Source organism: Condylura cristata, unplaced genomic scaffold, assembly GCF_000260355.1.
Source record: "Condylura cristata isolate star-nosed mole 26May11 unplaced genomic scaffold, ConCri1.0 scaffold00015, whole genome shotgun sequence".
NCBI lineage: Eukaryota > Metazoa > Chordata > Mammalia > Eulipotyphla > Talpidae > Condylura > Condylura cristata.
Genome location: NW_004567116.1, coordinates 34,021,313 through 34,034,474, shown reverse-complemented (window position 1 = coordinate 34,034,474; position 13,162 = coordinate 34,021,313). Strand labels below are relative to the sequence as shown.

At 36.8% G+C, this 13,162-nt stretch overlaps 1 protein-coding gene across 1 annotated transcript in view; it reads right to left on the bottom strand.

Annotated features, from left to right (window-relative positions):
* Window positions 1-889: 889 nt before the first annotated feature.
* The window catches only part of STK33 (serine/threonine kinase 33), a 112,446-nt gene continuing 100,173 nt past the window's right edge, over window positions 890-13,162 (bottom strand). The window contains exon 13 of the mRNA XM_012725259.1: window positions 890-1,412. Within this exon, the coding sequence (XP_012580713.1) occupies window positions 1,197-1,412 (216 nt within the window). The 3' untranslated portion in view covers window positions 890-1,196. The remainder of the gene's footprint in view (window positions 1,413-13,162) is intronic.

Genomic DNA, 13,162 nt, shown 5'->3' with positions numbered 1-13,162 from the left:
ATAAAGTCTAGACAATTTAAAATAGACACACTGAACTGGCAGATTCCCGTAGGGGAAGCACATTGATGGCACTAAGAAAATACTGGCAGAAACACTCAGTCAGGGGCAACACGTGTCAGTGTTATCTTTGACCTACTCAGAAGCACAACAGTGCCCTTCAAATTAATCTCAAGAAGCACACTCACTTCCTTTAGCCACTGAGTGGAAGCATATGCAACCTGCCCATGCTCAGTTGGCCAGGTGTGGCCCTAACTGACAGCCCCATGGGATGTGGAATAAAACCAGGTTGCTATGCTAAAAAAGTAAAAGCAAATAAAAATATTTCTTTAGAGTTTGTCTGGAAGGCAAAGGGAAGCACCTATAAACCCTGTCTGACCTCAAACATCAGTGATTTGCCCAGGTAGAAGGAGATACCTATACTTCTAAGAATTGTGGTGTATTTTTTGCACGTATCTAGCCTCATGACATTCTCCAAAGACGTGTGCCTAACTTTGCTGCAGCAGGCCAACCTCATAATTTGCACGGGGCTTAGAGGACTTTATTATATTGATCTCTTGTTAACATAAAAATTAACATGCATGGATAGCACCTGTATTTTTTTTTTATTGACTCAATCAATACATTGGGAATTTAGCAGCAAGTTAATGGGAAGCAATTACAAAATATCCTATTTATCTATGCTTAAAATAAATTGTCCTAACCTATCTATAGCAATCTAAAATCATAAGAACACATGTGAATGACTGAAGCACTTCTGTTATGCCTATGGCAAGTTTATTAGTAACTCCTAACAAAGTCTTCCAGTGCAAACTGCACATAATTATTGGGAACCTCCAACTGTATTTGGCTCTATCTTCTACTATAAATAATCATGCCTAAATAAAAGAATTTGAAATGAAGCCGAGCAAGCACACCCTCGGCCTTGGCTTGAGGGAACTGCCCTTCCAAACCACTCTGGAATCACCCTGGATTGGTTTTGGCTGTGACTGCTAGCACACCTGTTGGTGGCTGTCCTTTAATGTCACGCTGCTGGGGAAACAACTGGCTTCAATTTTAAACTGGTACAAACACAGGCAGGGCTCAGGGAAGGGAAAAGACTAACATGAGCACAGCACTCTCTTCCCCACCTCCCCCTCCAATCCCCTCAATTTGGTACCAGAAAGAGCAATTCTGTCTGTACAGAGTTGGAGAGAAGCTTAGAGTTTCTTTTTGGTTCTAGGCAAGGCAAGAGATTTAGTAGTGAATTTGGTTGTCATTCCTTGGTGCGAAGTCACCGAGGGCTTCTCTGTTTCTCCCCTAACTCCAGGTGGAGTGAGTCTGCTAGATGTGGAACTTGAATACGTAGTGTCGTCGGAGTTATCCACATTTTGTTTCTTTTTGGTCACAGAAAATGTCTTTGCATAAGCAGAGGGCTAGAAATAAAGAAATGGCCTGTATTAATTTGCAGACACAAAGCAGTATATATCAATTCAAAGAAACAAGGGACTGCAGAGTTGTGCAGGTTTTGCAAACTGGGGCTCTCTCCAGGCATGGGACACAAACGAGTCACAAGGTAAACTTGCGACTAGCTGCCAAGAAAGCTCCTTCAGTATCTTCAAGAAAACTGAATTGTTTAGTGTTTGGCTTAGAGAAAATTGTGGACAATGTCAAATCCTCTGTCATGCAAAATGGAAAATTTGGTAACATTTGTACAGGGCAGTGCACCTGAACACAACTGTGCTCATTTCATCTTTACAGATTTCCAGACAAGCTCTGACACTGGCGTGGATTCCCCAGCAAGCGCATCACGATTACTGTAACCTGGCCACAGAGTGGCCCACTCCCCACTTCCTGGCTGTTCGCCGCATGATCCCAGGGACCAGCTTCTACTCCCAGTCACAACACGTAGGCAGGTCTACTGACTTCTTCACATCACAGTGCCTCACTACTAAATGAGGGAAAAGGCATTTTGGAAAATTTACCACATGGCCTTATTATGAGAATAAATGAAGGTGGTGACCAACCAAGTACTGCATGAGTTTTAAAGCACAAAACAAGTAGAAAGGTTTTTAACAGTCGACTGTATTTTCTCAGGTCATCTCACCCCACAGTAGAGAAGAAAGCGCTCTCTTGTCCTGCTGTCATGAGGAAAGCAGAGTCCATTCTGACCTTAGACCTGCTTTAAAAGTGATCACTTCTAATTAAATGGAGCTGAACACAGAGTTCTGAAAGAGCAGAGCACATCTCAGGAGACCTAGGCAAGCAGGAGCGGGGCTGGGGCAGAGGGACAGCCACAGCCAGTTCTCGTGCACACAGGATGACCTGGGAAAGGGCTCGTGTATTTACTACTGGCTGACGTGACTTAAAAACCAGGCTAACAATCTTCAAAAAGTGGGAAGAGATTACATGTAACACAAAACAAACCGGGTGTTTCCTTGGTCACACAGGCGCGTGTGACACAAGAGTCATACACAGCAGTAGGCCACACCTCACATCTCTGCTGTCCAATGAGTACATGATCTCCCGGGATTGCAGCAAAATTTCATGTCACTTGTCATTTTTGATACAAATATTTTAAGAAAAAAAAATGTATCTGCTGTCTACTTATTAAAACTTTTGTAATGAAGAGACAACTCTTAAATATGTATTTCTTCAGAATATCACTCACCTACGACTTTACAATGCTGCATACTAATTATTAAGCTGATAGTTTTATACAATGTAAGATTAATTTGTATACATTTTAAAATGTGAAAAAGTTCTTTTCTGTACAAATCTGTTTCTCAAGAAAATTTCTAGCTTGCTTCTCTGTGAATTTTTTCAAGTAAGATAAGACAGTATCTTCTCATTGAAAACTCCTTATGTTCGGTATTGGGAGAGTACAGCACTAATGTTCTAGTATCTGGCTCAAGATAAGTTGCTTTGTTTAGTACAGCATGGTTACCCAAGACATAAACTCTATCTTAGAAAATTCGATTCATAAAAATTTAATTCACTTGACATACAAACCCGATTATAAGGTGAATCTAAGTGTAACCCTCTCTTTTGACATTTCCACCTCCTGAGTTATCATCCAAGCTGTTGAGGAAATGATTTTTCAACATGTCCACTACAACTAATATTCTACAGAATAGGAATAGAAACACGGTCATTTTCTTTTTAATGTGATCACATTCATAGCTGGTTTAATGTTTCCATTCCTTTTCACTGTTCCATTTGTTAATGTACTTGAGACTTTAACATGGACTCAGCAGTTTCAGTTACCAGGAAGAAATGCTCAGATATTGTCTCTCTGGGTAGAATAAGTGAGGTAGATTTTTTTTCTTTGAGAAAAATGAGGGTCTCTTTTATATTCTTCTTAGCAAAGATACCATAAGAAAATTATCAGAATTTTATGCAAAAGAAACTACACCAAAACATTTGATTGCTTCAGAAAAAAAAAAATTCTGTTTCATTCTAGAGTAAGATGAGAAAATTATATTATTCAGCCACATTTATTAATTCATCTCTATATGTAATTTTAATGATCTTTTTTTAAATAAGTAGTGCGTTCTGGGCCTTCCCTGGTGGTACAACAGGTTAGAATGCAGCACTGCAAGGTAGCTGCAGCAACTTCAATGTGAACTCGATCACCACTCTGGAGGAGATCCACATGGCCCAGCAGACCTCTCCTGACCTGCCCACTGCTCCCCTCAGCAGTGTACTTTGTCACTCTGCCTGTTCTGCTCCCCACTCTCTCTGGTGAACTTCTCACCACCCCTGCATACCTGGCCTGTACCCCAGTTATGTATATATAAATAAATAAATCTTTAAAAAATAAAAGTAGGATTTTCCATGATTTAATGTTCAGAAAGTTCAAAATCTCCTTCTGGCTCCCTAGTTAACTCAGCCCTGCTCTCCATCCAAGACAACTAATACTATGATTTATGGCATACACTCCCCATGAACTTTTATGCTCTTTAAGAAAATATTACATGGAATCAAATGGATTTAGTCAAAAACAGCCTAATCAATTTCATATGGCCCAATTTACATCCATGCATGGTTGTACCTTCTTCTACTATTTTTATACAAATGACACCCCACTGTAAACATCCTTTTATGGCTTGATTTTTTTTCACTAATGATTATCTTAAAGATTATTTCATGACAATATAGAGCTTCTTCAACTTAGGAAGGTTTACATCCTGATCAGCCCATCCTAAGTTGAAATATCTTAAATCAAAGTTGCATTTTATACACTTAACATCATACTGAGTCTAGCATATCTTAAACATGCTCAGAACACTTATAGTAGCGCAAGTTGGGTTAAGTGATCAAACACAGTCTGTTAGTGATGAATATATCATGTACTTCACTGAACTGTATAGCAAGTAAAAAACAATGTCCTATTTTTAAATGTGAAATATGGTTTTTACTGAATGTGCATGGCTTTACACCACTGTCAAGTAACATCTTTAAGTAGAACCATCATGAGTGGGGGTATTCTTGGCATTTTCTTAGTTGAATGTACAGTATCATATCATAATTTATTTAGCCAGTATCTTCACAAAGAGCACTGAGATTATTTCCAATATTTTATTCACACAAATGATGATGCTCTGAATAATACTGAATTTGTGTCATTTTGTACACATGTAAGTATATCTATCCATAGGATATTTTAGAAGTGGAACTCTGGGGTGAAGCAGGTATATAAATTTGGAATTTTGAGTTCCTACCACTTTACCTTCTATTGCAGTTGTACCAGCTTACATAAAGGAGACAGTTTCCTTCTTTCTCAATTTGGTAATTAATACCTGTTAAAATTATTATGGTTAATCATATTTTAAATGTTTGCAAAATCAGCCTAAAATTGGCTGCACGGACACAAATCACACTGCTTGTTTCTTCACTTCCTAGTAACTTCAATGCACATCTATTCATCCTTCTGCAAATCTTACTGTAAACATAAACACTTCTGTATGTTTATGTAGACCTTGTAAAATACTGTGTGTACACTTTAGCATTTCTGTTTGCTAATTTACAGTTGCATTAAGTGTAGGATGCCATTGCTTGAAATCAGCATAAGAGTTTTCCTACAGCCTCTGAGTTTCCCCTATTAAATATTCCAATGAAGCTGTTCTCCAATGCTAATAATAGAACATAAACATAAGGTGACCCTCATGGTGGCCAAAGAATCAAATCTCACCTCCTTGGAACCTAAATGGTCATGGTAAATACCAGCTTCCAGGCCCTTCTCTAGGAACATGAACAAATCTTAATTTTTCAGGGATTTCTTTTGTAGATCATACACTAAATTTTAGGTTTCTGCTGCTTCTTTTATAGCTCATGGGATTCCTCGGGGATCTATGTTATCACTGGTGCAATTTTACAGTTTTGTAAGTAATAGAACAGAGAAATGAAAAATGAAATTGCCAAGGCTATAGGAGTTACTAAGATCTTCTAGGTCATGAAAGGCAAATAGAAGGTGATGCGCTTCTGTAAGATTGTACAAAGGGAGAGAAAGATGACAGAAAACTCTTAACATTCAGTTCTAGAGGGAGTCGGAATGATCAATATGACTCTGTCGGCCATTCTTATCAATCCAAGAGAGGTCTACAAACCATTGCAGGCTGTTCTCTGAAGATACTGGCATAATGTACCACTGCACAGTGCACATGAAATCTTAGAAAGCATCTTAGAAATCAAAGAAAAATGATTTCCTTAAATGAAATCATGAAGAACTTACACCTCAAATTTTGCAACCAGTTTGAATAGACATAAAGAGACTAGAGAAGGCTTGAAGGTTAGCTACTAATATGATTAATGGGACTTCTATTAAAGAAAGCTTTTCAGTCTAAAAATGAGAGGATATACATGCAGACAGACATAATCCCAATCTTCAAAAGGAAGAAGGGGAGATGTCGGCCCTGTCTAGTGAGCCAGCATCTTTCAAGCCTGCCGTCATGATGGCTACACCAGAGGCTGCCCTAAGCACCAGTGCCATTGCTCCTTGTCTTTGACACTCCTGCCATTGAGGGCTCTTGAAGAATAGTCAGTCCTACTGGAGGCACAATCATGGAGAAGATGACCTTACAAGGTCCCTTCCAGTTTCATCTTTTTGTAATTCAACACCCTAGGCTGATTTCTCCAACTCATATTATTCATCTTGAAAAGGGAGCCCCATGTGTGCAAAGGGAGATATGTAACAAGAAAATTGGGCTAAATATACATATTTCATAATTCACTGGCATAACTTTAACCTGATGAACTCATCTGGTGATAATGGATGCAAAACCTGTAAGCTCTAGGCATATTCCTACAAGTTAATACCAGTGCATGATTACTAGAAACTGTTACCATTTCTCTGAATTTTAAGAAAAATACATGCTATTTAAGTAAAGTGGTTTATCACCATAGCAACCATTTCTAGAGTCACACATTCAAATTATAGGCCTGCACAAGGTCCAAGTGACAGAACACTCTGATATAAGTTTTCAGCTAGTTTTGCTTACAATGGCTCCCCACAGTCTCTCACATTCCTGTGGTTTTCTGAAGGAAGAATAGAGGGAAAGAAAAGAAGAGAGACTCATATATAAACGTGTAGCCTTCTTTTATAAACCTACCCAAATAAAAAGCCAGGCCTTGTACAGAGTTAATGAAAATAATATATGACCTGCAAATTTGAAAGACAAATATCTCTACTTTCTTTTTATTTAATGAAGCATAACCACAGAATGTACAAATCTCAAATGTACGGTTTGATGAGTTTTGACAAGGAGCAGACCAATTCCCCAATCAAGAAATAAAAAGTTTCCTCCAGCTACAGTCCCACCATTTTCCTTTCCATCCCATGGCCACAAGTGTTGTGATTATTTTCAGTATAAATTAGTTCTGTCTTTTATAAAATTTCATATAAGTGTGTCTGCTTCTTTTGCTTAACATGTTTTTTATTGAAGTTTTGGAGATCATAAGCATTTGCCATTATTTGTTTTTGGGATTTATCATGTATTACAGTGTATTCCTTTTATTGCCAAGTAGCATTCCACTATATGGATATACCACAATTTTGTTTATCCTATTAATTAAAATGAATATCTGGGTTGTTTCCAATTTGGGTTCTTTCTATATAAATCTTCTATAAACATATTTTACAAGTTTTCTTAAATTTAAATTTGGCATTGTTGGGTCAATGATTACATATGCTTAGATTTATGTCACTGCCTAACTATGTTCTTTTTTTTAAAAAAAAGTAGCATTTTACATTCCCACTGTAATATAAGAAAATTCCAATTGCCATAATACCTGCCAAATTTTGGACTGCCAGTCTTTTTAAATGCTGGCTATTACAGAAATTATGTAGTGACTGTGGTTTTGCCTGTTATCTTTGGCAACTTCTAATGACTAATGAAGTTACACATGTTCTCATGTTTATCAGGTACTTGTACATTTTTCTATCTGAAATTTTTCAAATCTTATGCCTATTTTTCAAACTGCATTACCTGATTGAGTGTAGGAATTATCTTTATATTCTGGATACAAGTCCTTTGTCTCATATAATTTTTGCAAATATTTTTTCCTGTCTGTGGCTTGACTACCCTTTTTCTTAAAATGTTTTGGATGAGCAAATGTATTTACTTTTGATGAAGCCCACTGTATCTATTTTTAAAAGTACTTATTGTGTTCTAAGTGTAAAGGGCTAAAAATGTGCCTCTCCAAAACATGTCTTTGACAAGAGGTTTATTTCGTGGGTAGAAATTGCTTTTGTTGTTTATAGCTAAACTCTAAGCCGTATTCCAGAAAGACCTAATCTCCTTATCTATTTTCTTTTTTCTGAATTGTTTTTCTTTCTTGTTTTTATTTTATATATATATATATATATATGACGAGAGAGAGAGCATATATATTTACATCATTCTTCATTTACATCATTCTTCTTTTGTCATCTCAGTTGTAATCCCTGTGGACTTCCCACCACCAATTCCCCCATGTGCCATCACCACAGTCCCATCTGCTCTCCTGTCCCAGTTTTGATCCTGTTCCCTCCCCTCTCCTCCCCCAAAGAATGTCTCTGGTTTATAGTTGTTAGTTGATGTTCATTTTTACTTTATTGCAATTACTCTCTCTAGATAGATAGATATGTAGGTAGGTAGACAGGTAGATAGGTAGGTAGGTAGACAGATAATAGATTATATATATATATATATATACATTTCCCCCACCCCTGACCCCTTACACTCCTGCTATGAGTGAAGCCATCTGGTATTTTTCTTTTTGTTCTGGCTTATTTCACTAAGCATGATCTTTTCTTATCTATTTTCAATGGAGAAGGCACAGGTACCTTTGTTTTCCTCAGAAAACACCTTAACTTCCCTTTTCCCACCAACCTCCCTTGTCCTAGCTAAGCTATTTAAGATGGCATATAAAGTCACTTGGGTTAGTTACTAGTCATTCTGGGTCTCATCCACATATAGAGGAAGTATATATGTTATTATTAAACTTTTTAATTTTTTCTCTTAACAATCTGCCTGATATTTGATTATTTGCCAATCAGGAAGAATCCAGAAGAGTGTAAGATTCCTTTGTAACCTGATATAAGAAATCATTCACTACTCTCAGATTGAAAGACATTCTCTGATTTTTTTTTCCCTAGGAAAATTATGGGAGGGAGGGGAAGTGTGTGTGTGTGTGTGTGTGTGTGTGTGTGAGAGAGAGAGAGAGAGAGAGAGAGAGAGAGAGAGAGAAATTAATTGACCAGTACATGACTTGATGTCATCTGTCCTACCAAAAACACCATCTGAGTGAAGACTAGGATGTAAGCCAAAGCTTGTAGGCATGCACATGTTCAGTCTTTTTAAGTCTAACATGACTGCTCAGCTTCAACTTTGGTTACCAGCAGCACCATCTTTGCTTCTGGAAGTTAGGACCATGGCATGCTGGGTGTTGTAATGCTCAGTGCCTATGATCTTGGTGGTGTGGAGATGTAGAGTCCAAAATGTTCCACCTTCACTATGACTCCTCATTGTTCCTCTGACAGGTTCACTACCCATTTCAAACAAGTTTCTGTCCACAGTTTAAGTTATGAAGTCAAAGTTAATTTTTCCCCAGATAGTTATCTTATTATTCTAGCACTTTATTAAAATCTATCCCCAGGCCCTCCCTGGTGGTGCAGAGGGTTAAAGCGCAGCACTAAGAATCAAAAGCCACTTCCCCATGAGTTTGATCCCTGCCTGCCCCAGAGGTGACCAAATGGCGCGGCAGACCTCTCCTGACCCACCCGCTGCTCCCCTCAGCAGTGTGCTTCGTTGATCTGCCTGTTCTGCCCCCCACTCTGTCTCTGTCTCTGGTGAATCCTCTCACTGCCCCTGCAACTCTGGCCTGTACCCCAGTTCTGTAAATAAACCATTGAATGGTTTTGAAGTCTGTGTCAAAATTAACTGATTTTATAAATGTGTATCTATTTCCATACTCTCAATTTTGTTTCATCAATCTGTTTATTCTTATATCCATACCACATTGTATTGATTATTGTAGTTATATAATAAGTCTTCAAATCAGATTACGTAAGTTCTCTAACTCTGTTTCTTTTGGGTTATCTTGATTGTTTGAGGTCTTATGTTATTTCCAATAAATTTTACATTAGAATCATGTTGTCAATTTCCACCAGAAAAGTAAATGTCCTAAATTTTAGTTGGGGTTGTTTTTAAGTTATAATACAATTTGGAGGAGAGTTGACATCTTAACAGTATCAAATCTTTTGTTCCACGAACATGGTATAGCTCTCCATATACTTAGTCTTCTTCAGTTTTCAATCAGTAATATTTTGTGGGTTTTAATGTAAATATTTTACACACATTAGACTTGTCACTAAGTATTTTATATATATGCTAATTTTAAATGGTATTATAAATTTTATTTTCTAACTCATTGGTAATATACAAAAATAAAATTTTTGGTTTCATCTTTTCAAATAGTTTCTACATACCAGCCATATTTATATATATTTTATATAATTGTTCGTTTTTGTATAGTCATTGTTTTCTTTTCTCAGGTGTAGTCCCCAAAGAATTTCCAACACCAATTCACCCTTGCACAATACCCATAGACTTTTGTGCTCTTCCCACCCTTGTTTTGATTCCTTTCCTTTCACCTCCCCTACAGAATGTCTCTGATTTATAGTTGCCTGTTTATTTTTGTGTTGTGTTTTTATTGTTATTATTTTTCCTTGATCCCTTATTTGGTTCCCCTATATTTCTCCTACAAGTGAAACCATCTGATATTTTTCTTTTTCCTTCTGACTTATTTTATTGAGCATATTCCCTTCTAGCTTCATTCATGTTCTTGCAAATGGCATTAGTTTATCTTTTTGCTTGCAGAATAGTATTCCATTATGTAGATATGCCACACCTTCTTTATCTAGTCATCTATTTTGGGGCATTTGGGTTGTTTCCAAGTCTTAACCTATTATAAATAGTTTTGGATAAACACTTTAAAGGACAGGTTTACTAAGGAAAGGGAAAAAGAGAGGCACAGATGTACAGGAGAGTTGATGGCCATTTTTTTGCATTCTGTTCTTGCAATTGAGTACTTTTCATTGATCTATCTTCAGATTTACTCTAGCCTCTATAATCTTTAAAGTTGATATTAAGAAACTAAATCCGTAAATATATAAAAAAGATAATTAATTGTGATCAAGTATATGGCATATCCAGTAAGGCTTCAAGGAATAGGGAAGTTATTTAAAAGGGTCCACTAATATGGCCCTTCAACTATGAGAGATGGGTAGCCCTGAACCTACATATTATATAGGAGGTTCCAGTGGTGACAGAAGTAGCAACAAAATTCTTCTTGTTTATGGAAGTCTGAAAGTGTACACAGTAACTGGCCTTACAGGCATCATTAAGTCAAAGGACAATAGGTTAAAATCAATACTAACACAATTGATTGTTTGTACCTGTATTGTCAGATTTTGCTGTGATTGTACTCTCTGCAGGCATGTTCTTCACATGATAGGTTGTAGAAATACAAGACAGCAAGCTAAATCGTGCAACCATTTGAAAGGCCCTACTTATATCACACCCCTTAACAACCAAAGCAAGCTGAGAACATTAGCAGGACAAGGAAATATCCTTCACTTACTCTAGTTGGGAGAACTGCAAAGCGGTGTGGTCAAGAATATGACTGTAAAAATTATTTACAGAGAGGGATTACAAAAGCAGGGAAAACAATCCAATGTACCAAGTTCCCTGGTATTTCACCAAACTCATTTCTTAGTTTTTTTCATTAATGTGTATAGGCTTCCCATACCTATATGCAAAGAAACCTTGAAGCAGGCAAGAAAAAATATGCATTTTTATCAATATTATATAATAGTTCTTTAACAATATTATAAGTAATAATAGCTAACATGAATGAATACTTACCATTTGTAGAGTATAACATGTACGATTCATGTATTCACTGGTAGATGCCATTAATATTCTCATTTTGTAGATGAGGAAACAGAGACCTAGACACTTGCCAAGAGTCGTAAAGCTTACAGGTGATGAAACCAGAATTTGAATCCATGGAGTATGGATCCACAGCTTGTGCTTTTAACCATTATGATATTTTAGATGCAGTGCTTGGGCCCATATGCCAGAGTATAATAATTCAGTACTGGAGTGCAACAGTGGAGCACTGACAAATTTACATATGATTCACATGAACTAAGAAAGTTAATATTTCACTTCTTAAGAAAACTTTGTCATCCTCAACTGAAATACAGAGAAAACCTGGCTTTTTTCTCATAGAAACAAATCAACATTACTCTAGTTAAACTACTTAATTTCAAAGTTAAATTCAAACATATTTGAAAAACTGTTATATAAATATTTTATTGATCAAAATAGCTTTTCATGTTTCTAAGTTACCTTGCCTTTATACTGTTCAGGCTAAAATACCTGCAATATGTACCATCTCATGTGATTTTGTGAGGCCATGTTTTTGGTCAAGAAAATAATCACAAAAGTCTTCATCTTTCACTAAATATATTCAAGACTGTGTTCAAAATATAATTGAACATAGGATTGGGCCAAGCAGGTAGCTCAGGTGGGTGAGGAGAGCCTCATGAATCCAGTTGCCTCCCCAGCAGCAGAGCAGAAATGGCAAGCAGTCCTATTGCAGTAGGTCCGGGAAGATCCTAATGAACCCTATAACAAGACCTGAAAGTCTTTTGCATTCTTATATGTAAATAATAAACCAGAACAGAAAGAAAATAAGAAAACAACCCCATTTACAATAGCATCAAAAAGTTAAGTACTTAGGAGAAACCTAATAAAAGAGGTGAAAGATATAGTCATTAAAAACTAAAAGATACCGCTAAAACAAACAGAAGACACAGGAAATGGAAAAGGTATTCTGTGTTCATGGACTAGAAGAATTAACATCATTAAAATGTCTGTCTCACTCGAAGTAGTGATAGATTCAGTGCAATCCCTATCAACGTTTCAATGAAATTCTACAAGGAAATAGAGCATCATTGAACTTTACACAGAACCACAAAAGGCCATAAACAGTCAAAGCAATCTTGACAATAAAAGAGGAATGAAGGTGTCAAGCTCCCTAACTTCAAACTATACTACAAAGTTATAGTAATTCAGCACACAGTAGTATGGTCCTAGTGTAGAACAGGAAGGCACGAGAATAAAAACAGACACAGACCAACAGGGTAGAATCGAGAGTCAAGAAATAGATCCTCACTAATATGGATGGCTCATTTATAACAAAGAGTCAAGGGTACACAATGGACAAAGGAAGTCTCTTCAACAAATTGTCCTGGGAAAACTGGAGCCACAGGTAGAGGGAAGTGAGACACTAGATCACTCTCTCACACCAAACACAAAAATTAACTCTAAATGGATTAAAGACTTGAATGGGAAGGCCATGTACCACAAAATACAAAGAAGAAATGTAGACAAAACACTCCATGACATTGATTTCAGTGACATGTTTGGAGACTCAAATCCAATGGCAACAAAAACAAAGAAAAAATAAACAAATGGTACTACATTGATGTAAAAAGCTTCTGCACAGCAAAAGAAACTGTCATTAAAACAAAAAGACACCTCAGAAAAGAACTAGTGCCCATTTTATACAGACTCATCCAAAAAATTGAAAAAGAAGGAAAACTACCACAAACGTTCTACGAAGCCAACGTCAC